This window comes from Etheostoma cragini, chromosome 3 (assembly GCF_013103735.1).
Source record: "Etheostoma cragini isolate CJK2018 chromosome 3, CSU_Ecrag_1.0, whole genome shotgun sequence".
NCBI classification, from domain to species: Eukaryota; Metazoa; Chordata; class Actinopteri; order Perciformes; family Percidae; genus Etheostoma; species Etheostoma cragini.
This window is the reverse complement of record NC_048409.1, coordinates 6,059,205-6,084,810: the sequence shown is the minus strand read 5'-3', so window position 1 is coordinate 6,084,810 and position 25,606 is coordinate 6,059,205. Positions and strand designations below refer to the sequence as shown.

Here is a 25,606-nt window from a genome sequence, read left to right as displayed (position 1 = left end):
TACATGTAACTCAGCCAACATTGTCTACTGTCGTGCAGCACTAGATGCAGGGTCTCCGCAGGGACGATGAATCAATACAGTTTAAATGAGGATTTCTTCAATGAAAAGCCAGCAAGAGGCTATGAGTTATATTCGAGTTTATGTAGCAATGTGATGTTGGAAACAGCATCCCGTTCTTGTAAGGGACTTAACTTCAAACACTTTGCACACAACAGTGTAACATTCTACATATACTGTGTGTATATTTATATTTTCTATAGCTTTCTTCTTTGCCAACCAAAGTTATTTAGAAGACTTTAACATGTTTTGTCAAAGACACAGGTGTGAAGGGCGCTGCACCTGTTCCCCCGTCACCAACTGTGAGGCGCCCTTCGCTGTGATTGCTAATATCAATAATCCAACTCTCTCTGAGATTTACAACAAGGCTGTGAGGATTTCTGTGGCCACGCTACTCCTGCTGCTGTGGCATCGCTCCACATTTCCTCTCCCTGCTCACGCTGTTGACTGTGATGTAGTCAGCCCTGTGTGATATTGACTGAGTCGTACCTGTCTCAGCTTGAGTTCGCCTTTATGGTACCTTCCAGATTGATTCCCTTTCCCAGAGAACTATAGAACCGTTTCTTTCTTGTTCTGTACTATTTCTGTCCTTTAATTGTAGTGATGGAAGACATGATGGGGGGTGGATTGGTAGATTTCCCATCAATGCTTTGCTTTCACTTTACATCAGAACCCCCGTTTCTCCCGATTTTGCAGAGAAAACATTGCTTTGTGTTAAACTTATTTTGAGAGCTTTAAATCACTTATTCCGAGCCTTAAATCGATATTATTATTTACAATAATACGATTAGATATTTCTAATGCAAGGCCTGCTTGTTATAAACTCTCTTCCTGCTGTCTTACTATAATTCCATGACGCTATAAGTTATTCTTTTGTCTCTTTTACACTTGTTACATTACAAAGAAAAAAATTCCTTTTGAAGAATTACGTTTTGCTTTTTGTGGTGCAGTCTTATCTTTTTCTTTTCACTGCACATCTGGCCTTTATGCCAGTTGTCATGTTATCATTTTCTTTGTCGCGACCACATCCTGAATGTAACCCATCACACTGAATCAAAATGGGACTAATTAAGTCTAAAAACTGAGATCAGATACAACACAGAAATAAATGAGAAATTAGGGGTATAGTCATAGAGAAATGATCACTTTATTTGCAGCTTATTCTTGTTTTGGTTTGTGGAATGGGTGACTTTACCCACTGTGAACTGCTGGTCACACGTCTATGGTTGCCTGGACAAATCTCTCTAATCCAGAGAGGCGGACCAGATATGCCTTCATGGCAAATTTGGGGCTTATAGGCAGACTCAGAATTTTTGTGTGTGGCAGCCAAAGCAGAACATTAATAGATTTCATCTAACAGGATTAGTGATATTTGGAAATAAGACATGAGGCAGAAAATGAATAAGACATTAATACCCAGTGAGCAAAACTAACAACACTAACAAATGTGTGAATAAAGATTCTTTGAAAGGCACACAGTCATTTTCATAAATCCCCCAGAACTGCACTGCAGAATTACAATTGTGTTTGTGAAAAGACTCATTCTCACTTGTTTAAAACTTCTACTGAATGCCGCAACCCTGCACTCTATTCCTCACACAGAAAACATTGCCGTTGTAGAAGCAGAACAAAACACAGCAATAACCCTTTGTCAGTTGAAAATGATAGAGGACGTTCCAATCACTCTCATTCATCTTCTTTCCACCCTAAAGATGTGCAGATGCCCTGAGGCCCCTGACGATTGATTTCTGTTTTATTGTTTTTATTTTTCATTCCAACGCTGCGCCCAATGAAATCACTGTCCTGCAAGGTTGGGTGATTGAAAAGCTCCTGGTTCCCGTCGTCTGTGGCACGTCCCCACAGAGCCCTGAGGCTGCGGGTCCAACAACGGGGAGATCCTGTTCCCTCTGACACCCGACCTCACATGCTAAAGGTCGAGCGCTGCTAGCTGTCGGCAGGTCTCATCATTCCCTTCGTGACACGGCCATTATGGTGCCCCGTGGATGGCATGTCAGTCACCCATGGTGGCAAGTCAATTAGTCATGTCTGGAGGGAGGTGGGGTATGGTTGCTGGTAGGACTTTGTCCTTCATCTGCAGGTGCAGACGGATTACATTTTATATCCTTACTGTATGCCATGAGGCAATGAAAGGCCCAAGTACAATAACTAGCTTTTTATTTTCAACACTTATTCCTCATGCAAATAATTAAAATTCTTAATTTTACATTGTGTTTCCATTTTGCCGCATGGCAAATGGAACTCACTGATTCAAAGACTGAAAAGCACTGAGGACTTCAGGAGAATACTATGCTGTCAGTTAAGAAAACCCACCTCCAACAACATTAACATGGCATGGAGAAGAGGGTGAATGCGGTGGAGTAGAGGAGGGTGGGAAATGGAATAGAGGAGATGCTGATCAAAGGCATGGATTAAGATATCTCTGGTTGCCTCTCAAGGAGATTCAGTGTTGTGTAAATCAGTCGGCAGCAGCACATGGAGATTAATGCTGTTAAGTACCTGGAAGATTGCTCTCCAAAAATCGTCCTAATACTGTATACTGGGCACATATAACTTACAAATGTTCACTCATTTTCAAGCACATATTCAAACTTTTCAGTTCTAATTATGGCAGAAATAGATCTCAAACGGGCTACTGATATGGCTGTTTTATTAATGAGGGCTATCGCAGATCTCCAACTGTCACATGTTCCTGTTTGCTGGCCAGTTTGGTTTGTATTTACTGTATCGACACACTGTCACGGAAGAGGAAATCTGTAATGTCATACAGATGTACAGCTCCACAGAGTGTGAAATGGAAGCAATAGAAAATGGGGCTGAGACCGAACTCTATGCTTTGTCTCAGGAAAACTGCACATTTACAGCTCCACAACTCACGGTAATACAACCCATATAAAATATGATCTTGATCAGTAGCAGTCGGCTCTAAGACTCTTGTGTAACAAATCTATAAAATATGAGAGCCAATTCTTAGCTACTTGCCACTTATCATTAAAGGACATGTATTGGGAGTAAGCCTTTGTGATGGACTGCTGTCCTATCCTGGGGCTTGTGTTGTAAACCTGCTGTAAGCTGCTTCATGCCCCGGCATCGGGCGATAAGCTCCTGGCCTGTGAGCCACCTCAGCATGAACAAGGCTTACTTACGCTGGAAATCTTACAGGCAAATGTAAATGCTCCAAAAACCGTTCTTCTGATGCAAAAAGCCTTTTGATGTTCACTGTCAACCTCAAAATGCATGAGAGATATTTAGTTTTTGATTAGGTTAAAGTCAAACTGAAGTTAAAAATCATTTATTCTAAAAGAATTACAGTGTAATCACCAAAGATAAAATCAATGTTCTGCTGTGATACGGCCCCCTATGTTGGCATCCATAATTAGGCATAATGAAATTATGGATGCCAACATGGGGGGCCTCTCTTGGTATCCATAATTGAATTGGTGCTAAATGGTTGTCCTGATTCAAATCAGAGCAGCATTCCTAGTGCGCAGTTCAAAGGACCTCTGCTTGCAGAGAGTTTCAGACAGTCTGGTCATTTGCCATCACTGGATCCATGAAAAAGAAATGGCTAATGCTGGCCAGACAACCCCTTCTTTCTATAGCGTGGGAACAGCATCAGACAGGCCCTCATTTATGAAACGTGCACACAACCTAAAACAGGCGTAGGACAAGCGTACCACGGTTCCTACGCAAAGCAAGGCATTTATCAGTTAGAACGTGAACGTAGGCTGCGGAAAAATCTTATGTCAGGTCCGAACTCGTGTAAGCAGGTTTTCGTGTCAGTGTGGACTTGTGGTGCAGAATGTAACAGGAGAAGGAGGAGTCATCAGATGATCACTTATCGACAATGGGCGATCCGGTTCTTTTGGAAGACCTTTATGAGCCGAGCAACAGTGCACACGTAGCCTACACACATGGGTCACGGTGGATTGCTCTATTGGATTGATTAAGGGCGGGGGGGGGGGAGAGAGACTCAACTATACATGCCAGAAAAAGTCTGTGTCACGCTATCTCTGCTATACATATACTATGCTACCATGTGTTTATTTAAATATAGGTACACCTTCATATAGGCCTAAGAGAGATAAAAGCCTATTTTTTACTATTAGGAGTATAGCATACAAATGTCAAGGATATTTAAATTAAATAAACTTCAACTTGATTCAAATTTACTATGGCAACACTGTTGACCGCATCATTGATCTCTTTCCTTTCTGCATCCTTCCTACAGCCTATACCAGTTTTTAGGCCGCCAAATCGGACACACGTTACTGCCAATGAATTTGAGATGTCAGGGTTTTGATCTCCACCTCTGAAAAGTGTCACTTCTTAGCTGGATTACATCTGGCGGAAACATGTCAGAAATAGTAGGGGCGAGGCCTCGATACCGAGAACATATCGCATGATATTTAAATTACGATCGTTTCCAGCTGCAGCATTTATCAATGTACAATCATTCCTAGGCTCTGATTGGTGTAATACGAACGTTTCATGAATCCCACGTAAAGCCAGTCGTAAAAGGATTTCTGCGCTCATATCTGCGCTGGTTGGTACGTTAGGTTGATAAATTAGGGCCACTGGGTGTGCATAAGCTGCCAACTCAGGTCTATTCCTATTGGATATGACATGTAAGTGGGAATCAATGCTAATGTTAGAAAGCTAATCTAGCTTTCACTCATCACTCTTTTTTTCAAGTGGAGAGCTAGTTAGCTTTCCGCTTGCCAGCTATGTGCTGCTACAAAATGGAAGTAAAAGTCTTCTTATGCTGTGTCCTATTATTTATCTGAGTCAGAGTCCCAACTAGAAAGTTAGAAGTTGCCTAGCAACAAGCATCAACAGACCCCCTTTCCTCAAATTTCAGAGCTCGGAACTCGGACAACCTTTATGGACACCGCGCAAGAATTCTGATTTTCAAGTTTCACGTCAGATCGTTGAGGATAATAGAACGTAGCCGTAGATCACCGTTTGTGGACTATACAGAGCTTTGACGTCTCCTAGCAACGGTTTAAAGCTTGAAAATGCTGGTCAACAAAACCCAAAAGCCTGAAGCTTATTTGGTTTTATCCTCTTCTGAGAATTGGAAAAATCTGCTGCAGTTTCATCATTAATTAGACTTTCTTACACAAAAAGTGAGAATTCAAATTTCACTTTAACAAAAAAAAGTTAAATTGTGTTTATTGCATAATTGTTACATCCACACCTTAAATAGCATGATCGATCAAAACATCACAACACGTGCTGTATCAAGATTGATTCCATTTCATCTAATGAATTGTGTTATATCTTGTGTTATATGTTGTGATGGTCACTCTATGTGACAGTCTGGGCATCCTCTACATCAGCAGGAAGGCACCCCCACTACCTGGTGTTCGGTGGGATGTCTGTGGTCTATTATTTTGTGTTTCTTGGATGCGTGTTGGATGCTGCATTATTTAACAGGTTTTAAAGTCATAAAACAGCTTGGATCCCAGTGGGAGGCAGTGAGCTGCACCAGGGGTCTTTTTCATTCCCCAGGTTTTTAAAATGTCTTTTGGGACTGTCCTGTACTTGGAAGCAGTTTGAAATGTGAAAATGTGGTAGCAAAGGGCTACTGACTACCATTTGTCTAGCCAAGCGTTGTCTTTCCCGTTTTTCTCCCTCTGCCTCTCCTATTCCAGCTCTTCCTTCTCACCTTCAAGTTCCTCTGTTATCACTGATCCATATCTAACTACTCTTAGCTATTTTGCTTGGGGATGAGAGTCCCTCAATCTCCAGTCTTGACATGTGCTCCATGTTACCTGTAACATGCATAATATCCTGACTGATGTGCCTTTTATGGTGCAAGAAAACGCCAAGACTGGATAAGTAAGATAATCATTCTAGAACACAAAAACACACGGCAAGGTCACTTCTGCAGTGTGACCATGTAACTTCAGGATTCAGGAGGCTGGCAGTTAGGCTGTTATTTGCATGCTATTGTTTGTCTCATGCAGTTGCTTTCAACATAGTGACAAAGGTTGTGCATGCTCAGCAGACAGTCAATGTTTGATGTCAATACGGGATTCCAAATGGGATGAGGAAGAGTACACAGTTGGCTGATGTGTACCGTCTCTGTCTCAGATGTCTGCGCTGCTCTAATTTCTTTACGAAGCCAAATGTTGTCTGTGTATGTTTGCACATTCATTTCTATGTTTTGAAAAATCCTATAGCATACACAAATGTAAATCTGTCATCAACAGTGGTCCTAATGTTTAAAACCCAACCGCAATTCACAAAACACAACAGCAAAACAGACGACAATACAATTCGCATTTTGAACTTCACGGCAACCGTAGACCACAATCTGACCTGCGGCCTTTCGCTGCATGTCCTTCCCCCTCTCTCTCCTCTTTCTCTTCTTCCGCTGTCCTGTCATTAAAGGCCCCAAAAAATATATATATATAATCTTAAACAAAACGTCATTATTGACAGCTGTATTGGCGGGACTTTGATACTGCAACTCTACCTCCCAATCACTACTGCACACACTCCAAAACTACAATCTTTTTGTACAGTGGAAGGAAGTAGAGACACGTTGTCCATCTGTATATACAGTCTATGTGCCTAGGCGAGTCTTTGTAGTGTGCCCTTTAAAGTGTTTGCGGTCTGTGGTGTCTGAGGTAACCCACAGCTGAGGCCAGGTCATCAGTAAAGGAGCACATCATCTTGTCTAGGCCCCTGGAGGCAACGGCAGTAGAGGTTCCCCTTTGAAGCCATTGAAAACAAAGCCTAAAATGTGCAGCATAGCATTAGCCAGGTAAACAGATAGATTCATGTATTAACCTGTGTAATAGATATAGTGAAATGTTCTCTCTCCTAGTCCACTCTAAATCAATGGTCATTACGTTTCCTGGGCTGGTGTGTGAAGAGCCTATTTCTCCCCATGTGCGTACCCACTCTGTGCAATAGTTGCTCTGCTTAATGATGGGCTGGTGTGGCCCTGTGGACATTGTCTGTCCCCTTTGATTACGTGGAGGTAGAGATTATTATTCATAGTACGGAACGGGGGAATAGCTCTCTGCTGCCGCCCCCCCCCCCCCAACCACACACACACACACACACACACACACACACACACACCTTCCATGAGGCCTACTGCTCTTAGCATTGATGTGGGAGGATGTGCAGAAAACAGATGCTACCCCATGATTTCTGAGTGTTTGTACTAATGATGAGCTCCACTAAGCTATCTTTCAACCCTTTTAATGGTGGTTCAGCCTGATTTAAAGCCTAATTTTATAGATGGACCAGTGGGTTCCAGTCCTGCTGATCACCGAGGGCCTTACTAAAGCTCTTTTATACAGAGTGACTGTATTTCTTTACACTGCAGTCCTTATTAGGGTGGAGGAAAAAACTGATACAGCATAGTACTGCGATAATTTCAGTGGCAAAACTGTTTCGATACACAGGCGCCACGTAACAAGCGTGTTGTGTTGGTCAGTTTGTCTGGTTGACGATTCCATTTGGCTGCAATACAATTGAAGTGATATGAACAAACAGAGAAATGTGTCTTTTTAGATAAAACAGATGTTGACAAATTGTCCTTTCGGGCACATAATTTGAAATTGGGAAAAATTAGAAGTTGAAAATATTGCAATATGTTTAAAATCCCAATGATATCATATTGTGGCATAAGTGTCATGATGATATTGTGTCAGGAGGCGTCTGATGATTCCCACCCCTAGTCCTTATATGGAGTTCAGGGCAAGCCTGTCTCCCAGCCACACGTCAGGGCTGGCACTATTTGCTTTAGGAACAAGCCAGTTGCTTCACATATGATTATCTTCCAAAACATAGCACTGTGTTTTAGATTGGTCTCCTTTCTGCCAGGCAGCCATTGATCGCCATTTATTTCACTGCAATATGAAAACTAAGTGGCAGAGATTTTCTGAGACAGGTAATCAATCAAATTTTTTTCGCCCATATGGCATTCCTTATTATAAAGTCGAATTGTAAGCACTTTGAAAACGTCTCTCTGTTGTTGCATTCAAGATTGCTGGGACATTTCTGATTTTGGAAGTTGGCTGACATTGCGCTGACAAGCTATGTTGTCCTAAAATCCCACCCAGGAGATACAATGAGCAAATATTCAATTATTGAGACTAGTGAGAATTTTGTCATTTAGCATTCCAAAAATGTTCTTTTGTCACCGCTACATTATCACACAATAATAAGGAAATCTTTCTAGAAATAGCTGATACTGCTAAGGGCAAAGACTTCCTAAAACATGTTCTCTTTTACCTCAGACCTCTCAATGATATCACCCAGGCACACAAGGACATCCCAAATGCTGTGTGTTGTTAGCATGGTGTACTGATACCAGTGAAACTGGTGTCTTTTTCCTCCTCCTCAACCCGTGTGCATGTCTATCCTGCCAGTGTTTAAGTGTAGGACGGGATGTGTCCCGGAGGCTGGCTCTAATTCCCAGTGGTGTCCATCAGACCCCTGTCCCTCGAAGCTCCGACAGAAGGAGCTATTATTTTCTCATCGCCCTGGTGGCCCGTGTCCCCTGGGAGAGGCCTCCCCATGTGACTGACAGCTCCGTAAACACAGCCAGCCCCGGGGTGACGGAGTCGGAGCTCACCGCTGTGACGCCCTTGCCCCGCCTTTTTTCCCCCTTCCTACCTGCCTACCTAGACTTCTCATCTGTGTCTCTCCATCATGACCTGCTCCACCCTGAGCCTCCCAACATTACCTTCACCTGGTGGGGTCACTTGCAAGCAGCTGACCGAGAAAAAAACACTCCCAACACCCTAATACTTTCTTCTTCCATTATATTTAGGCAAACTTATTTCTTCCTGTGATATTTTAAATATTTTTTAAGATTCACTCTGTTAGGTCCTTTAATGCAGTATCATAACAACATAGCAGAGATTGCAGGGGCTAGCCTGTGTGTGTGTGTGTGTGTGTGTGTGTAGGTCTAACGCCTATGTAACTAAGACAGATGACTGTGTCAAGGTCGTTTTCCCCACAGGGCTGGGAGAGTAGTCCTCCTCCCAAGCTTCTCGGCTCCCTCCACTTTGCGGGCATGGCTAGGCCACGCTGCCTATTGAAATGACCTAATGTAGATTCAGGATCAGCAGCCAGGGGCATCCATCTACATTGGGGTGCAGGAGACAGGACTACCCTCAAAATCTGTCCGTTAGTTTGTACGTCTGTGTTTGTCTGTGTGTACATGTTCTCCTTCAGGATGTTTTGTATATAGTCAAACAAATAATTACAAACAATACACTAAGAAAATAGAACGCATCCCAGAGCCAAAAAGCACAGAGGAAAGCTGGGAGGGAGGGAGACAAAACATCCCAAGCAGAAACATACACAACCTTGCCCATAGTGCCCATATTATGCTCATTTTTAGGTTCATTGCTGTATTTTGAGGTTGTGCCAGAAAACGTTTACATGGTTTCATTTTCAAAAAACACCATATTTTTGTTGTACTGCACATTGCAGCAGATCCGGCTTTCACCCTGGGAGTTTAGAGTGACAAATCTTACTTGTTTTATCTACATAGTGAGACATCTCACTTCTAAACTATCTTTGTTGGGAGTCACACATGTGATCTTACCTAGCTACCGCACATCAGCTAGATAACTCTTTCTCCAAGTTTGTATGCTTATGGAAGCACCAGAGACACAAAATAACACCCCAAATCCCAGAAAAAGTTTTTTTTTCTTCATAATATGGGCACTTTACATCTTTACCTCCTTACCCACATCATCTGGTTTCTTCCTTAACTTCCGGCAGCTGATGCTAAATGAAACGATGCTCCATCTAACTCAATAAGTCTGATCTCCTAACCTTTTAGTAAAGCCCTACATGTTAAATGAGGGCATTCATGTGGTTCTCTGACCATTCCATCCACAGGACACTACTATATGTTGAGGATTTCTGAATATCTGATTCCAAGAGGATTGTTATTTTGTATCATACGCTTTTTAGTAAGTTCCCCCATTTACTTGACCTACTGTAGGATCATGCTAGACCTCCACAGACAAAATCCAACGTGTTGTATCTTAAACGGCCGTTCTATGAATAGTAACACCGGCCCTTCTCTTGGATGTCATGGATGGCTCTCTCTTATCACCAACTTCAGTGATGATAATCCTTTACCTTTCATGACCCCCTAAGTACTCGAGCGCACTCCGTAAACCTTTGATATAGCATCTATAACTCGAGTGTTTCCATGGTATCATGAGCAATTAATTTCATTAAGGACAGATGTGACCGTATATTTCAGGCTTCAAACACCAGGTGCCTTGTTAAGTATGTTTTGAATGGCTATAAGTGGAATTAAACTGTAGGCAATAGGTTTCTTAAAAAAGGTTTCCTAAAATTTCTCTTTGGAAATGAAAATATGGTGTTAAAAAGACAAACCTGCCTGATGTTTTGAGTAGTATTAATGCCTGATACGATTTTACACGTTTGTTTTGTTGTCATCTTAATGAATAATTTAAAGGTCCCATGACATGGTGCTCTTTGGATGCTTTCATATAGACCTTATTGGTCCCCTAATACCATATCTGAAGTCTCTTTAATATAGACCATATTGGTCCGCTAATAAAATATCTGAAGTCTCTTTTATATAGACCTTAGTGGTCCCCTAATACCATATCTAAAGTCTCTTTTATATAGACCTTAGTGGTCCCCTAATAACATATCTGAAGTCTCTTTCCCGAAATTCAGCCTTTGTGCAGAATTCTAGCCACTGGAGCAAGTCCAACAATGATCTTTCCTTAGTATTTGCCATTTCTGAGTCTGTAGCTTTTGAGGAAGAGAGTGGGGGGGGCAAGGTGGAGGCTGGGGGTGTGGCCTTTACCAACTGCCACTTTGTTCGTTTGAAAGCCATGATTACTCTCTCTAATGGGTGGGCCAAACTCTCTGAACAGGCAAAGCAGAGAAAGGGGAGATAACCTTGCCCATTATGACCTCACAAGGGGCAAGATTCCAGATCAGGCTATCTGAGCTTTCTAGCAACTGGGGGGACCATAGGCAGGCTGGGGGAACACACATTAATGTTAAAAAAAAATAACTTTCATGCCATGGGACCTTTTAAAATCTGGCCAAGGGACAACATTTGAAAATGATCCACTTTGCTAACACTGGCACATCCACAGTGATGCTGGTCATTGTGCATTGTTCCTGTTGGAGAAGACAAAATGAAACAAAATAGATAAATTGATAAATGAATCAGTGAGCTTTAGATGTTGGTAGGCTTTGTTGCTTTCAGAACCAGGCTAGCTGTTCCTCGCTTTCCAGTTTTCCTGCCATGCTAAACTTTACAGCTACATATTTTTCATACAGATATGAAAGTGGTAACAATCTTCTCATCTTAACTCTCGGCAAGAAAGTGAATACGCATATTTTCCAAAATGTCAAACTATTCTTTGAGCTGTACAAACTGAAAGACGAAATGAAATCCCATATTTTGTCTGCACCATATCTCTCTCCTGATATCTTATTAATGTAGGGGTGCAACCAGTATGATTCCTTTTGACGCTTCTGTCCTTATATGCTCAAATTATAAAACAGAGTGGAGATTCCAGCGTGTATTCAGCATGAGTGTCAGTGTTTCAGTACGGCGTGGGTGCTACCCGCTCGGTAGAGTAGAGTAGAGTATGAGACTTGCGGTAACAAGGACAACATCAGGAGGCTGTACTGTATTTTGGTCTCTGATTTATTCCTAGATCCTGACAACAAATTAACGTGCCCCCCCCCCCCCCCCCCCCCCCCCCCCCCCCCCCCCCCCTTGCATTAATCACAAAACTGGCCTTGTAGTCATGCAATACTGTAATGATACACTTTGTTATCGCAGCTTCGTGGAGACTGTGAGTGCAAAGGTAATTCCACAAAGTGTGAAAGTCCTCTGCCATACGATGAATATTCATCTCTGTATTCACTCTGAATAAATACAGAGGGAGGAATCTGTAAAATGGCCTTTTTTTTTTTAGAAAGAATGTTACCATGAGCACATTCTCAGAAAAAACACAGACAAGGCATTTGTCCACTTTGACACTCACTTTTAATTGGCTAAGGGGAAAGGGAGGCAGTGATCATTGCCTGTCAATGTGTGAATACTCAAATTAACAACAACCTTGGAGCCTTGTAATTTCTGGATTTTGAGGTATCATAATGTATTAACTTTAATTAAGCTTGTGAGCGATGCGAGCTAATTAGATGACTGTGCTTATTTGTAATCTGGATAATATGAATACATTTTACACAAGCTCAAATCAGTCAGTCTTGCTAATTACAGTGTGCGTGGTAGCTCTAATTGGTGATTGTGTGTCTGCCTGTGGATGATACACTATAGCTGTTGCTCCTATCTGTGCGCCTGGCTTAGGCTAATGTGATGAAATCCTCATGGAGAGATGATGTGCTCTGCTGAAAGCTGACAGTCGCGAGGAGGAGGGCTCACCATGTTTGTTGAACCTCGGACATGTTCTGGCCCAGTGCTCCTGTCTGTCAGCACAGCGCCGGTACAAACCCACTGTGTTCTCATTATCGACCTGACTATTTTTCTTTCTTTGCTGCTCGCTGGCAATCTTTGCAGCTACAGCTGTTTATCCCTGTATAGTTTTCATGTCTCATATCACACATTTGATCCTTGTCTGCTGTTTGCTGGAGCATGAAAGTCTACCCCTATGAGTTGTTGGGCCAGTGGTGGGAATGCTGCAAAGGGAAGGAAGAACCGAACCAGGGCTGCAAAGTTAATCAAAATTTTATCAAAATCGCAATATATAGTACTGTATATCCGGGGGGGGGGGCAGCAGTGTTGCAGATGGGGCCCCATTTTTGTTAAAGGCAAAATATGTGTCAAACCATTCTGAATGAGGTATTGATGACAATACTGTTATAAAAATGATCATCCCCTCCAATATTATGAATTGAATCGCAGTATCAGTAATATCAAAAGTTTTAAAATAATTGCAATTACATCATTTCCTCATATCGTGCAGCCCTAAACTGAACCATTTTAGCTCTGATTTGAACTACTCTATCCCCTGATATACACAATAAACTTGTCGGATATTTTGAGACCAGTGCCTGCTTTTGGCTCAAAGTTAAAACGCGGACCTAAGTGAATGAAAATCCTTTACTTTTACTCCTATTTGCAAGTTTTGGAATACAATATAAAATATAAATATATAAAATACAATATATAAATAAAATGTTAGTCAAATTTCCTTTGACCAGTTTTGCGCTCGCCAACTTGTTTCTTATTGGCTGTTCCTGCTCTAAGCGTGCATGTGATTTGCTATGTAATCACATACAGTGAGAACTACTTCACCTACACTTTGCTGTAAGTAAGAGTACATCATTTGATAAACGTGTCTCGTTCTTCACTTGTAGTGAAATGTTTGCTCCAAGGTTTGCTGCATAGAGGAAGTCTGATAAATAAAGACCCAGAGTTGTATTGCAATAATAGCTTCACAATGTTGTATTATGGCAGTGTTATAGTAGAACCTTGAGCGCACAATTGTTTGTTCTACCTCTTCTTGCAGAATTAGCTATCTTACATCACACTGCTCTGATGACAACCAGGTTCACTTTAACTGTAAAGATAAATGGTACCACATATGTTACTACACACAGGCAATAAGAGGTATGTCAAATTATAAACTAGCGAGAGAACATACAGTGGAATAACCCTAAGGAGAAAAAATATGCCTGTGGCCCAATTTGAAACCGACGCCTGCAGTCATGTTGTCTTCAGTCTGTCTGTGTGTTTCTATATTCTGTTTTTTCAGCTCGAGGCATTCTCTGACAGCTGTGCTGAAATGAGCTCCTCGCAGTTGAAAATAGGCTCATGTGAAGTCAAAACAGACTTGCGCAACCACCAGTTCTTACAAAACACAACAATAGAAAACCGCCAGCTGCAATCAGACATCACATTGAATAGACAAATAAGCAAAACAAGCTGTTACTATGATCTGTACAGAGACCGTAAATGCAGAGGAATGCCCAGACAGTGTCTGTCACATAACCGCCCTATTAAAGAGAGCAGGTTAAAATTCATAAGGGCATATGGGAGGCAGAGGGAGATTGCCAGTCACTGTCGCTTATAGTGAATGAAGCCTCTGCCACTCCTGTCCTCCAGAAAGTGCATCTGAAACACACTATTAACTTTCCCATTGCTGATGTCACTTTTTATTGCCCCTTGGTTTCAGGTCTTTCAGAGTTGGCAGGCTCTGCTGCACTGCCGTCCAAAGCCAGATAGATGCTTGAGTCAGAGCACAGAAATACAGCAATGATGAAGGTATTATTCTGAGGGTTTAATTTGCCAGAGTGGGTTGGTAAAGTGCACCCTTTTGGCAATTGATGCAAAAAAGGTTGCTGTGCTGTGCTTGTGGATAATCTTCTTGTGTCTAGCTTCTGTTTAGAAAATCTTGCTGCTGTGCATTGCAACAAAATGCAAATTTACACACCAAAGCTGCGTTTGTATGTTAAAGAATTCTTCATCATCCTTGGAATATAATGTGGGGTCAATACAACATTTTGATCAATTTCTCTATATTTTCAATTACATCCCCTCAGTATGTTTTAGAGCTTGTTATATAGTGGTCGTGACATATTTTGAAGCCCAGTAAGATAGGAAAGAGGGCAAAGGACAATCTATATGAATCAAACTTTTATTCATATAGCACCTTTAAAACCTAAGAAAATGCAATTCTAAGTGCTTTACAGGGAGAGATAAAAACGGGACAAAAAGATGGATCCAGAAGTGTAGTGAAAGAGAATTTTGGCCAATTTTTATGTTAATCTAAATATGCGAGTACTTTCAATTGGAATAAAAACCCCAACCTGAATCAGTGCAGGCAACACTGAGTAGCTGCAGCTACGTGTACAAGCTCTACTGAGCTAAAATGGCAGTTAACAGAGGAAGTTTTAGAGCTTTTGTGCCTCTTAACAGACACACAATGCAGTTTCTATGTCTGTACAGGGGACTTACGTGACAACAAGATGCGTTTTCAACTCAGACATTGTTTTAATTTACCTACCCTGTCTTGTTCTTGCAAGTGTGTAGCTTGCTTGCCTGGTTAGCTGCTAGAGATAGCTGTTAGCTGCTAGCTGCTATTGATGAGTGTGTTCAGCCAAGCATTTGTAAAAAATCATAAAGCAGCAGTTCCATGTAAATTTGTTGCTCTGCCTGCCCGGCTAAAGGAACTAGCACACAGATCGACACTGCCAAGTCTCCTACTCACCAACACCAGATCAATCACACACAAAATGGATGAACTACAAACTCAGAACTGCAGCGTGATGATTTTCTCAAAAGCCTGGCAAAACATACTTAACACTAGCAGCTAACAGCTAATAATGTCACGGAAGGCTAGTTGTTGCCTCGCGCTGTCTACTGGGAATTCAGTTGTAGCAGGAGAAAGGTAGCTAAACAGTAGTGTGCAGATTGTGAGTGTGAAGAGAGAAGAGCAGAGTTGTTCACAAGGGAAGTAGCTTGGCGTAACGTAGCTTGGAGAATATAGCAGGTATACAACACACGGAAGAGCCTTTTGAGTTTGACGTTTGTCCTTATTTATTCAAACCCGAGAATACCGACAAAGAACTTGCCTCACAAGAGTTGGAAAGAACCCTTACAGAGAGGTGCAACCGGCAGATGAAGCAGCTGCTCCAAGCACGAGCTACTGCTGGCAGTAATGTTAATACTGTGCAAGCCACATGCATATTTAGCCTGTTAGCCATGTAGTTACATAGTTGCTCAGATGGTCATAACCACTACAGGGCTCAATTACCTATTTTTGAAGAGGAAATTAACACAAATAATGGACACAAAATGGATAAGCTACAAATACAACCAGAACTGCTGCTTCATGATTTTCACAAAAGCCTGGCTGAACACACTAGCAGCTAACAACTAACAGCTAGCAGCTAACAGCTAGCTCTAGCAGCCAACCAGGCAAGCAAGCTAACCACCGTCAAGAACAAGACAGGGTAAGTGAATTAAAACAATGTCTAAATTGAAAACGCATATTGATGTTATGTACGGGCCCTGTTCATGTTGTACAGACACATTAATTGCATTGTGTGTCTGTTAAAAGGCGAAAAGGCTCTAAAACATGCCCCATTAACTGCCATTTTAGCTCAGTAGAGGTTGTAAACGTAGCTGCAGCTCCTCAGTGTTACCTGCACCGATTGTCAGGGGGTTTTCAATCAAAAGTACTTGGATATTTATAGCAATTAAGATTAACATAAAAATTGGCCAGAATTCTCCTTTTAAGAGACAAATTCACACACAGACAAAAAAATTGATTAAATATGGTTAGTTAAAAATAAAAAAACCTTGTTGTTGTTAAAACCATGTCAATCATTTTAAAATATTAAAAACAAACTGTTATGAACATACTGTATATGCATGTAAAAAGTATAAACGATAAAACCAAGGAAATCATAAAACACTAAAACAAGTATAAAACGTGAAATTACAAGACTTTTACGTGAAGGTTTTCAACATTAACATTTCCAGCTCCTCTCAGATCCTGGCAGGCTGTTCAAAAGTAAAGGCAGGAACAAGAGCAGTGATACCTTCGAGATTGGAAAAATAAGTGTTTGAGTCAAAGTCTGGGAAAATACCTACAAGCTCAGCTTCCTCCTGCTAATGGTGTACGTGGGATTGAGTAATGAGATGGACCAGGTTATAGGATGAGGTTCATCAATTAGAACTGCGCAGAGAGACATATTGGTTCATGTCAGATCATCTACTTAAGCGTGATTCATTACAAATATTATTAATTAGTAATTATTAATGACGAGGTCTGTGATTGTACCATGAGGGCTTAAACCAACCGCCATGAGATCTGGCGTTGCTTTGCATATGGCTCAGGTTAAAACGTGTGCCGCTTTTGTGTAGGCTACAATAGTGAGTGGCATTTGAACATATGCATGCTGCATTGTGCACGGGTAATTAACATTGCATAATCTACCTGCTTACAAAGCAACTTTTGTAATTAGAGTTATGATTGCTGCAGGATAATGCCAGTGATTCTACACTCGATAATGACTGTTGTACACTTGGCAGTTGCTGCATTGTTTGTGCAGCAGACTTCTGACATATGGGACACAAAAGGACACAATAGCCAGGCTGACCACCTTTTGTTCCCACTCACGCAGACCCAATGACTGCAGACAAATTGTGCTGTTCGTTTTTCCAAATGATGCCGACCCAGGGAAAATGGTTCAGACACATGAGAATGGGACTATAATGTAAAAAACCTTGGCTACGGGGAAGCTCATGGACTGTGAAACTGAGCTCGGCCACAGAACCTCCAGCTGCCTAGTGCTCTCTGACTGCAAATAATCCTGTTTCATAGGGAGGCATTTCTTGCTGGAAATCAGTTGTTCTACTCTTGAAAGCTGACGCAAAACATGAGAAACCATGCTAAATAGTGCTGGATGTTTGTATGGTCATACTACAAGGGTCCAGGATTGTTTCTCATTGTTGTCTCATCACATGAACTATGACATTGATTAATAATTTCAGTTGTTTGGGCGGCTGTGGCTCAGTGGTAGAGTAGTTTATTCAAATAAATTAAGAGTTGTCAGAGATGGCATCTTGATAGGAGCCACTTAGGCCTGTGGCGTCCATGGCTTTTCAGCGAGTGTGGACAGGTCCATAGTGCAGATTGTGGACCAATCCATCATTGCCGGTGAGGGGGCTGGGGGCCAAGCGCTTGGCTTCTCCCTCCAGGAAATAATCAGCTTTTAATTTATATCAAATCACATTCATGAGAGGACGGATCACTGTGGGGAGGCCGCGTGTGACCAGGCCCATCTCCACAGTTACGCTGGAGTGCTTTCGGCTCTTGTAATTTATTCTAATTTGGGTTTTTCCTCATATCTCCATCATTTCCTAGTTTGGAACGTAGACCCTTAAACCCTGTTAAATTATATCAATTTGAACACCTTTCCCAGAATGTCTAGGCATCACCAAACTAAAAATAATTTTGTAGTAGCATTATAAAACTTTCTTGTGAGTAGCCTACTGTACACGACATACATGGAGCAATGAACAGAACGTGGGACAGTAAAGCAGTGTCTTCCCCTGTGGAATGTATGAAACATATGCTAATATGTAAGTCAACTGCAAGGCACCCCAATGGCTTCAGATTTGTTTCTGGTCCTGGTGTGTTGCCACTGTGTGTACCATGGCCCTCACAGGAGTGTGGATTATTGGTAGCATGACTTGGAGGATCACAAGAGATGTGATCTACGCTACGGGGGAAGGACAGTTCAGCCACATGTCGTCCATCCTCCCCACTGATCACTTTAAAGATCCTAGGCAGGTTAATCCTTTTATTGAAATGAAGTGAGGAACCATGATGCACTGTGGATGTGAGATGCTTAATCCAGTGTTGGCATTTTTATGAGGAAGGAGTAGCCACAGTGATGTAGAGAATAAAGTGCTTGAGAGGAACAGAACATATCCATCAAAACATGACGCTGACATAGCACAACGCAAAAACACAGAGATTTGCATGTGTGTCTATGCTTGAAGCTTCGAACTCGGAGAAGAACAAATTTGCCCTGGGCCCTGTCTTTTTTTCTTTGATCCCTCCACAGTTCTATGTGTGTTTTACAAGACTGAGAGAAATATGTAGTGGCAAATATGAATGCTGAAGTTCATATCGATACTGAACTTGAATTGCACAATACTCTTGACGCTTGTGGGTGGGTGAGTGCTAGCAGTGACGAAAAATTGTATATGGAGAAAATCAAATGTCACAACATTCTTGACCAAATATATCGATATTGCGGCAATATTGTAGTGTTGACTACTGATGCTTTGACAAAATATCTTCACACCAAAGATAAATAATCTTCAGTAAAGTGGATATAATGACTAAGAGGGGAAAAGGCAAATAATAGAACAATTAACAGTCTGGTCAATTCAGAAAATGACATCACTTTACTGTAATGCAGCCTTTAAACCCAGGAAAAGACGTTTATGTCATATTACCATATTACGATATCCTAAATCTAAGACAATATCTAGTCTCGTATCTCAATATCAATAATAAATTCATATATTTTCCAGTTCTAATTTATAATAATGATACAGACAGAGGAGAAAGGCAGAATAACAATTAATAAGGACATGTCAATAAAAGGATACGTTTGGATTATTTTAAGTTTGTGATATCTGAAACACTCACATACCACACATACTGTAAATATGTATGTTGAGTGGGGGTTTTTGGACACTAATTGTAACGCCTCTCCCAAGGTTAAATACTATACCTTACCGCATCATGTAACATACCGTCCATGAAGTGATTTCCCCATTTACACGACTTCTGCATGAGACATAAGGGGCAATATCAATGCATTCCCAAGTGTTTCAGTGATGCTAATATTCAGCAGCCAGAGTCGGCTACATCACGTGGGTATGTTTATCCTGGTAGTTGAGTCTAGGTTGTGCTGTGTGAAAACAAACTTGCATTTGACTGACACGGCTAAGCAACAAAACACTGTCAGACAAAACACAGGAAAGTTATACTAAAAATACTTGAGTCACACTGCTGAAGTATCATGTAAGGCCTATGAGACTGGTTGAACCCATCTGACTCCACCACATGTTGACATCTCAAAGAAAATGTCAATACGAAACATGACTAGATGGACGAAAACATCTATTGATCTGTTTTTCACTCATACATGTTTACAGGAGAGGTTTTCTACTTCACTTTACAAATTGTTGTAATTGCAAAAAGAAAAAATGTATTTATGTCACATCGAAACATGCACTCAGTGACCGGTTAATTAGCTACACGTGTACATCTACCGCATAATGAATGCAACGGCTTTGCAGGTTGCGCGACTTTGGCTACATTTAATGCGTAACATGTGGACCACTAGCAGGTTTGTATGTTTTAACACTTGCACCGCTTAGGATTGTGTGAGTCACAAGCGAGAGGAAGAGCTTTTGCTTTGGGACTGTTGTTGTTGCTAAAAGTTTTTTGGAGCCAACACAGAGCTGTAGAACATCAATCTACTGTCAGCTGTTCCCAGAGGGACGCAGGGGAGGGGAACGAGCAATAAAAACACAAACTCTCAAAATGAAACTGCCAATACGCTCAAAGTCATTTCTTGCGTATCCGCAGTTTAATTTAAAAAATAATGACACTTTATGATCTATTTCTGTGAAAATGGCCAAACACACCTTACATAAAAAATACAAATAGAAGACTGTCCTATTTTTACGCTCCGGAGCATGTGCACCTCTACGTGCTGCTCTCGTGCCCGGTGTCGTCAGTTTCATTGATTATAGTGGAAGCGTAGCATTGGAACGTAACGCTCCTCTTACGTCACGCGTGCATGCATGTTAAAATGAATTAAAATTTAAGGCGAGGAATGAGACGCGACTTGACTGTATGTTTAAAAAACGCCTTATCTCGCGCATCAGTATTTTTTATTTTTTTTATTTTAATATATAGCATAATTAGTAGATTAGTCAGAGGTAATGTGAAGTTCAGTGTTAGCCAGTTGGCTAATTTCAACTGTGGTCCTAGTTACCCAGCATGCATGTCTTTTATGGTAGGAAGAAATCGGAGCACCCCCACGCAAACACGGGGAGAACATGCAAACTCCACACAGAAAGAGAGGAATATTAGAAACACTTGTGAATTTAATGCAGTTCACCACTGACCACTAACATGGGCATCATTGAAGTGGACTTTATGGGAGAACAGTTGTATCGGATTACATTTGACTGCACATGCGTACCTAAAAGAAGTGGCTACGTTGGAAGAATGTGGAAGAATGTGCAGTGTGCCTCAGAAGCACAAAAGCAGAAGATAAAAGAAGCAGATTAAGCGGTCAGGGGTAGAGGTCCCAGTCAGAGGTAATATGAAGTTCATTCTTATTCTCAGCAGCCTCCAAATGTAGCTGCCCTCTAAGTTACCTGCTGCTTTTAAAGATTTCACCTGCGTCTCGTCCGAGTTCAAGGATACTGCACATGAGGACTGCAAATCAATAGTGCAGCAGAACATCCATTCTTTGCAAGATGAATGGGAAAAGTTATTAATTTGCTCATACATGGTAACCAGAGATGTGAAGTAACGAAGTACAAATATTTCATTACTGTACTCAAGTAGAGTTTTCTGGTATTTTTACTTTACTTACATTTAAACATGAATATCGCTACTTTGTACTCCTTACATTTTACAAAAATTGGCTCGTTACTTTAAGTTCAAATAATTTCAGTGGAGTTACTGTTTTTTTTGCGTCATTGATACAAAAGTCAATCTAATTGGATGGGAATATACGTTGCACTTGACACATCACTACAAGACGACTCAACATATTACGTTAGTAAATAATAGTATGGATGGCGACATGATTGAAAATGAAGAAAACTCAGATCCTGGAGATTGGGCAGACAAGCAGCCAGACATTTCCAATCATCCTCGGCCTTATCTGAGAGAGATGTTTGAGATAGTAGGCATCAAGAATGACTCCCGGCCAATGTGCTGGGGAACTTAATTAATGTCTGTTTTGTAATTCATGTGTTATCCTTTCTTTTCATTCCAGAAGCCATATTTGAGCAAATGCACATACATGTAGATTCCTTTACATGTTAAAGGGAAGATAAAAAAAAAGAGAAACTGGATCTGTGAATTCTCAAAGAATCACATTAAATTCACATCTTGGTACTCAGTCAGAATCTTATTAACCTGGAGTTTCAGTCTCTGTCACAATAATCATATTGGCGAAGTTTTAGTTCTATTGGCACTACATCATCCATTTAAAATGTAGGCAATGGCATATAAAGAGCCTTTTCTCTATCTCCGATCTAGTTTCTTAGCTTGTACTCCAGTAACGTCTGTGTGGTCCAGGTAGCATTGCATATGAAATGGATTTCATTCGCAAGGCTGCTTTTATACTTTAAAGTACATTTCCAAGCCTGTACTTTGTTACTTTTACATGAGTAAAGAAGTTAAATCAGTACAATTTTACCAGAGTTTTTTTTTAACACCAGTATCTGTACTTCTGCTGGAGTACAGGAAGTGAGTACTTATGCCATCTTTGATTGTATAATGTTATCTGCTCTCTGAGTTTTAGAGCTTGGGTCTTGTGTGTCACAATGAGAAGCCGCAGGTTTTGAATGACATTGTCTTGGTTTAGTAGGCATTCAAGAAATCAATTTGTGGCCAGTGATTGTTCTGCTGATGGTTTGTGTCTTTTGTGGGAGTTGGTCACTGAGCCAGCAGTAGTGCTTCTTGTCACTGCCTGATTAATTGGCTTCAATCCGTTCGGCAGTCATTGAGTCAGATGAAGAGAGACAATAAGGGCCTTTCATTCCTCTCGAAATGAATTGATAGTGAACACGGAGGAAGCCACTGAAACACGTATTGTAAAACATGCTCATTTCCTTTTGGTGGAAGCAAGCTTTATAAAGAGGACAGACGACTAGGCTTTGGTTGGTCTGTGATGCATCTTCACATAAGTGTTTGTGGTTTCTAGAGAACAGGGCTCAGATAAATCTCCTTTTATCTGTAATCCGTCCATTCATTAATCAAATGGAACAAGGTGATGAGATGAATTACAAGTCCAGCTCCCCATTGCTTGCTTTTGGGTCGAGGTGGCCATCTCAGTGGTGTGTAGCCCACATTTTCACACCGAAGACCCCATGCAACCACTTGTCACAGCCATCTCCTGACTGATAATTGGGTATTTATCAGTTTGCCCGCGAGTAGGCGATGCAGTGTTTATCGGACACAATTATCAAGAAAAATGGGGGCACGTAGTCCACCGCTCCTCCAGGATACTACCGTGCTACTGGTTCAGGTGGCCAGGCAGAGTGGAAGCGCTGTAATCTTTTAGTCTAACCACAGGGACTTTTTTATCGGACACTTAGATAGGAGCACGCTTGTCATCATCACATGCAAATGGAGCAATTGTGCAAATAAAACACATCATTCTTGGCTCTGCTGTGACACTGGAGGAATGAGAAGTGATAATAACACACATATCAAAAATGAGCTCCCCATGGTTGAGATCTGATAGACAGGCTTTTCAGACGCTCTTTTAATTATGAGAACAGGTAATGCATATAAAGGTGTGCAAAAGTGTTCACTGAGTACCCGAAGATAAGATTGGAAAAAAAGCCGTGAGAGCAAATTGGTGTGCTTGTGCCTTCTTTCACCTGCAAAACCTATTACCGAAAGGAGGGTAGGAGAGTGAGATGGGAAAAAAAGGAGGGCATAAAACGAAGGAGCTGCCTGTAATAAGTGGCAAATAGTCCATCTGGTGGGGCATGAATTAAAAAGACATGGGAGTTTGGAAGAATTAAAGGGACATTTAACACATGATTGGAAAGGAAACATGGCACACTAGTAGGAAAGATGTGGTGTAGTTTGCTTTGTGAGCATTTTCTTTTCTTTTCATTTTCGCATACGTTTCACCTTTTTACTGTGGAGAGGCGATGTTTGATGCTCTTCGTCATCTCAAAAGATGCAAGGCTTGAAGAGTCCCCACTGTAGCGCCTTGGAATTTTATGATAAAGCAAGTCCATCATATTTCAGTCGGAGCATATCCAATTCAACAACTGTGTCGTGCCTGGGAAAAAGGGCTGCAAAGGGAAAATCATAGAGCATAGCAGTGCAGAGAGGGGAGAGTGAAAGAGAGAGAGAGATATGGAGGAAGACCTGGAGACGGAGCAGCAGAGGTTGCCCGGCCTGCTGGATGTAATCAAACAAGGGTGAACAGGTTGTTCCACAGATGGCTGATCCGGAGAATCCTCCGATTTATTTCCATGCTACAGACGGTCCCTGTCACTATGCGCAGGTGATGTCAGCGCGGCGGCATTCTCTCGCACACACCACTAAACCCTGACACTTTTATCTCACCTGTCTGAAATCACTTTGAGGCATTTGTTGAGTGTGTACGAAAGGAGATACAGAGTAAGAGTTTGGCAACAAAGAAAGTCGATTTGTATATCCTCTTAATATTCTGAACTCTCAAGCTTATGAATTATGGATTCAACTGCTATACTATTACTACATGAAGAAACTCAATTAAGTTTGTCAAGATAGCTGCTTTGTGTTCACTAATGCTTTGAAAATGCCATGAGAAATGGGTTGTTTTATGTATTGTGGTCATGTTGTTATAATAATTAATTGTTTCCTCCTGCACATTGGCCTTTATTGTAATTTGCACAAGAAATTGGATATCATTTTTTTCAACTCAGTGAAGAGCAAAATATCTTAGCAACAAGACCAGTCTCTAACTGCTTTACGTTTATCTCTTTCCCCAGATTGCTGTCAGTGATGCCAGGACAGTGAGCATCATGATGCGTGGCATGTGGTCGCCCCTCCTCATAATGGCTCTGCTCAGGCTGGCCCAGGGCCAAGACGTTCCTGTAGTCCCAGGTAAGACATATTATATTTCTCTGCACTGGCATGTCTTCATCAGTGATCAAGACTTCATTGTCTGGCATCATCATGGTTTGTCAGTGTGTCTGTCAGTTTGTGTCATTGTCTGACTATTATGCGCTTGACACCTTTGCCCCAGCTTTAATGATTTATTACCACCATGTAACGGTACACCCTATAGTATGTGACGTTACATCAGTCATTTGGCACCAGAATTGCAACACTAATCTAAGCACGCATCAGCGTTTATATATCTAATCTTTCACAGTATTTAACAATGGATTTTCCTAGACAACATAACCGTTTTTAGGACGTATGTAAGCATTTGTCTCGCTGGAGTACAGTGAGCGAAACGGCTTTCTGCTTTCTGATTGGCTAGAAAATACCTGTCCTGTCCCAGCATGCACTGGGTGTATGCTAGGCTCCATCCTATTCTGATAAGGATAAAATAGAATGAATGGAGAACTTTCAGATTGTAAAAAAGTCTCCTGTTGCCTAAATGTACAGCCATAACGTCAGTGTATGTCAGTATATACCGTTGATGCACGGATTTAAGAACTTCAGAAGCTTTTGGTTGGGTTACAATGAAAGCTCCATCCGCTGGGCAGAAAGATTATGAACATAAGAAAGTAGCCAAATCTAAATATCCTAAAATGACTTCTGCTCCTAAGAACATTTCCTTGATCGTTGGTGTAAATGTGGACACGAAGCATAGACATGAAGAGGAATCATTTGAATTTAGGAGAAGGCCAGTGCTACCATTAAACTCTGAGTGAACATCCACTCTGCTACTTAATGATAATATCCTAATTAGAAGTGAACAAATTATCTTATGAATATTGCTACAACGTCATCCTTGATGGTGGTTATGCTCTGGGTGTTTCTAGAGCTGCAGACGTTGGACTGAACTCTTTTGATGGCAGCTTCCTAACCTTTGAATAGATATGGTATCTGTCTTGGGCCTGGTTCCACAGTGGCATTGAGTCTATATCAGGGGTCTTTAACCTGTTTTAGTCTAAGGGCCCCTAAGCTGAAAGGGAGACCGAGTAGGGACCCCTAACGCATATATTGCATACAATTGAGTGGCATATTTAACTGGGCAGAATGGATGAAAAGAAATGAATATT

General features: G+C 41.3%; 1 protein-coding gene across 3 annotated transcripts in view; it reads left to right on the top strand.

Moving 5' to 3' along the window:
• The window catches only part of robo1 (roundabout, axon guidance receptor, homolog 1 (Drosophila)), a 257,226-nt gene that overhangs the window by 893 nt on the left and 230,727 nt on the right, over nucleotides 1-25,606 (top strand). For all 3 annotated transcript variants that reach the window (XM_034866652.1, XM_034866649.1, XM_034866648.1), the window contains exon 2: nucleotides 24,362-24,476. In XM_034866652.1, the coding sequence (XP_034722543.1) occupies nucleotides 24,395-24,476 (82 nt within the window). In that variant the 5' untranslated portion in view covers nucleotides 24,362-24,394. The remainder of the gene's footprint in view (nucleotides 1-24,361; nucleotides 24,477-25,606) is intronic.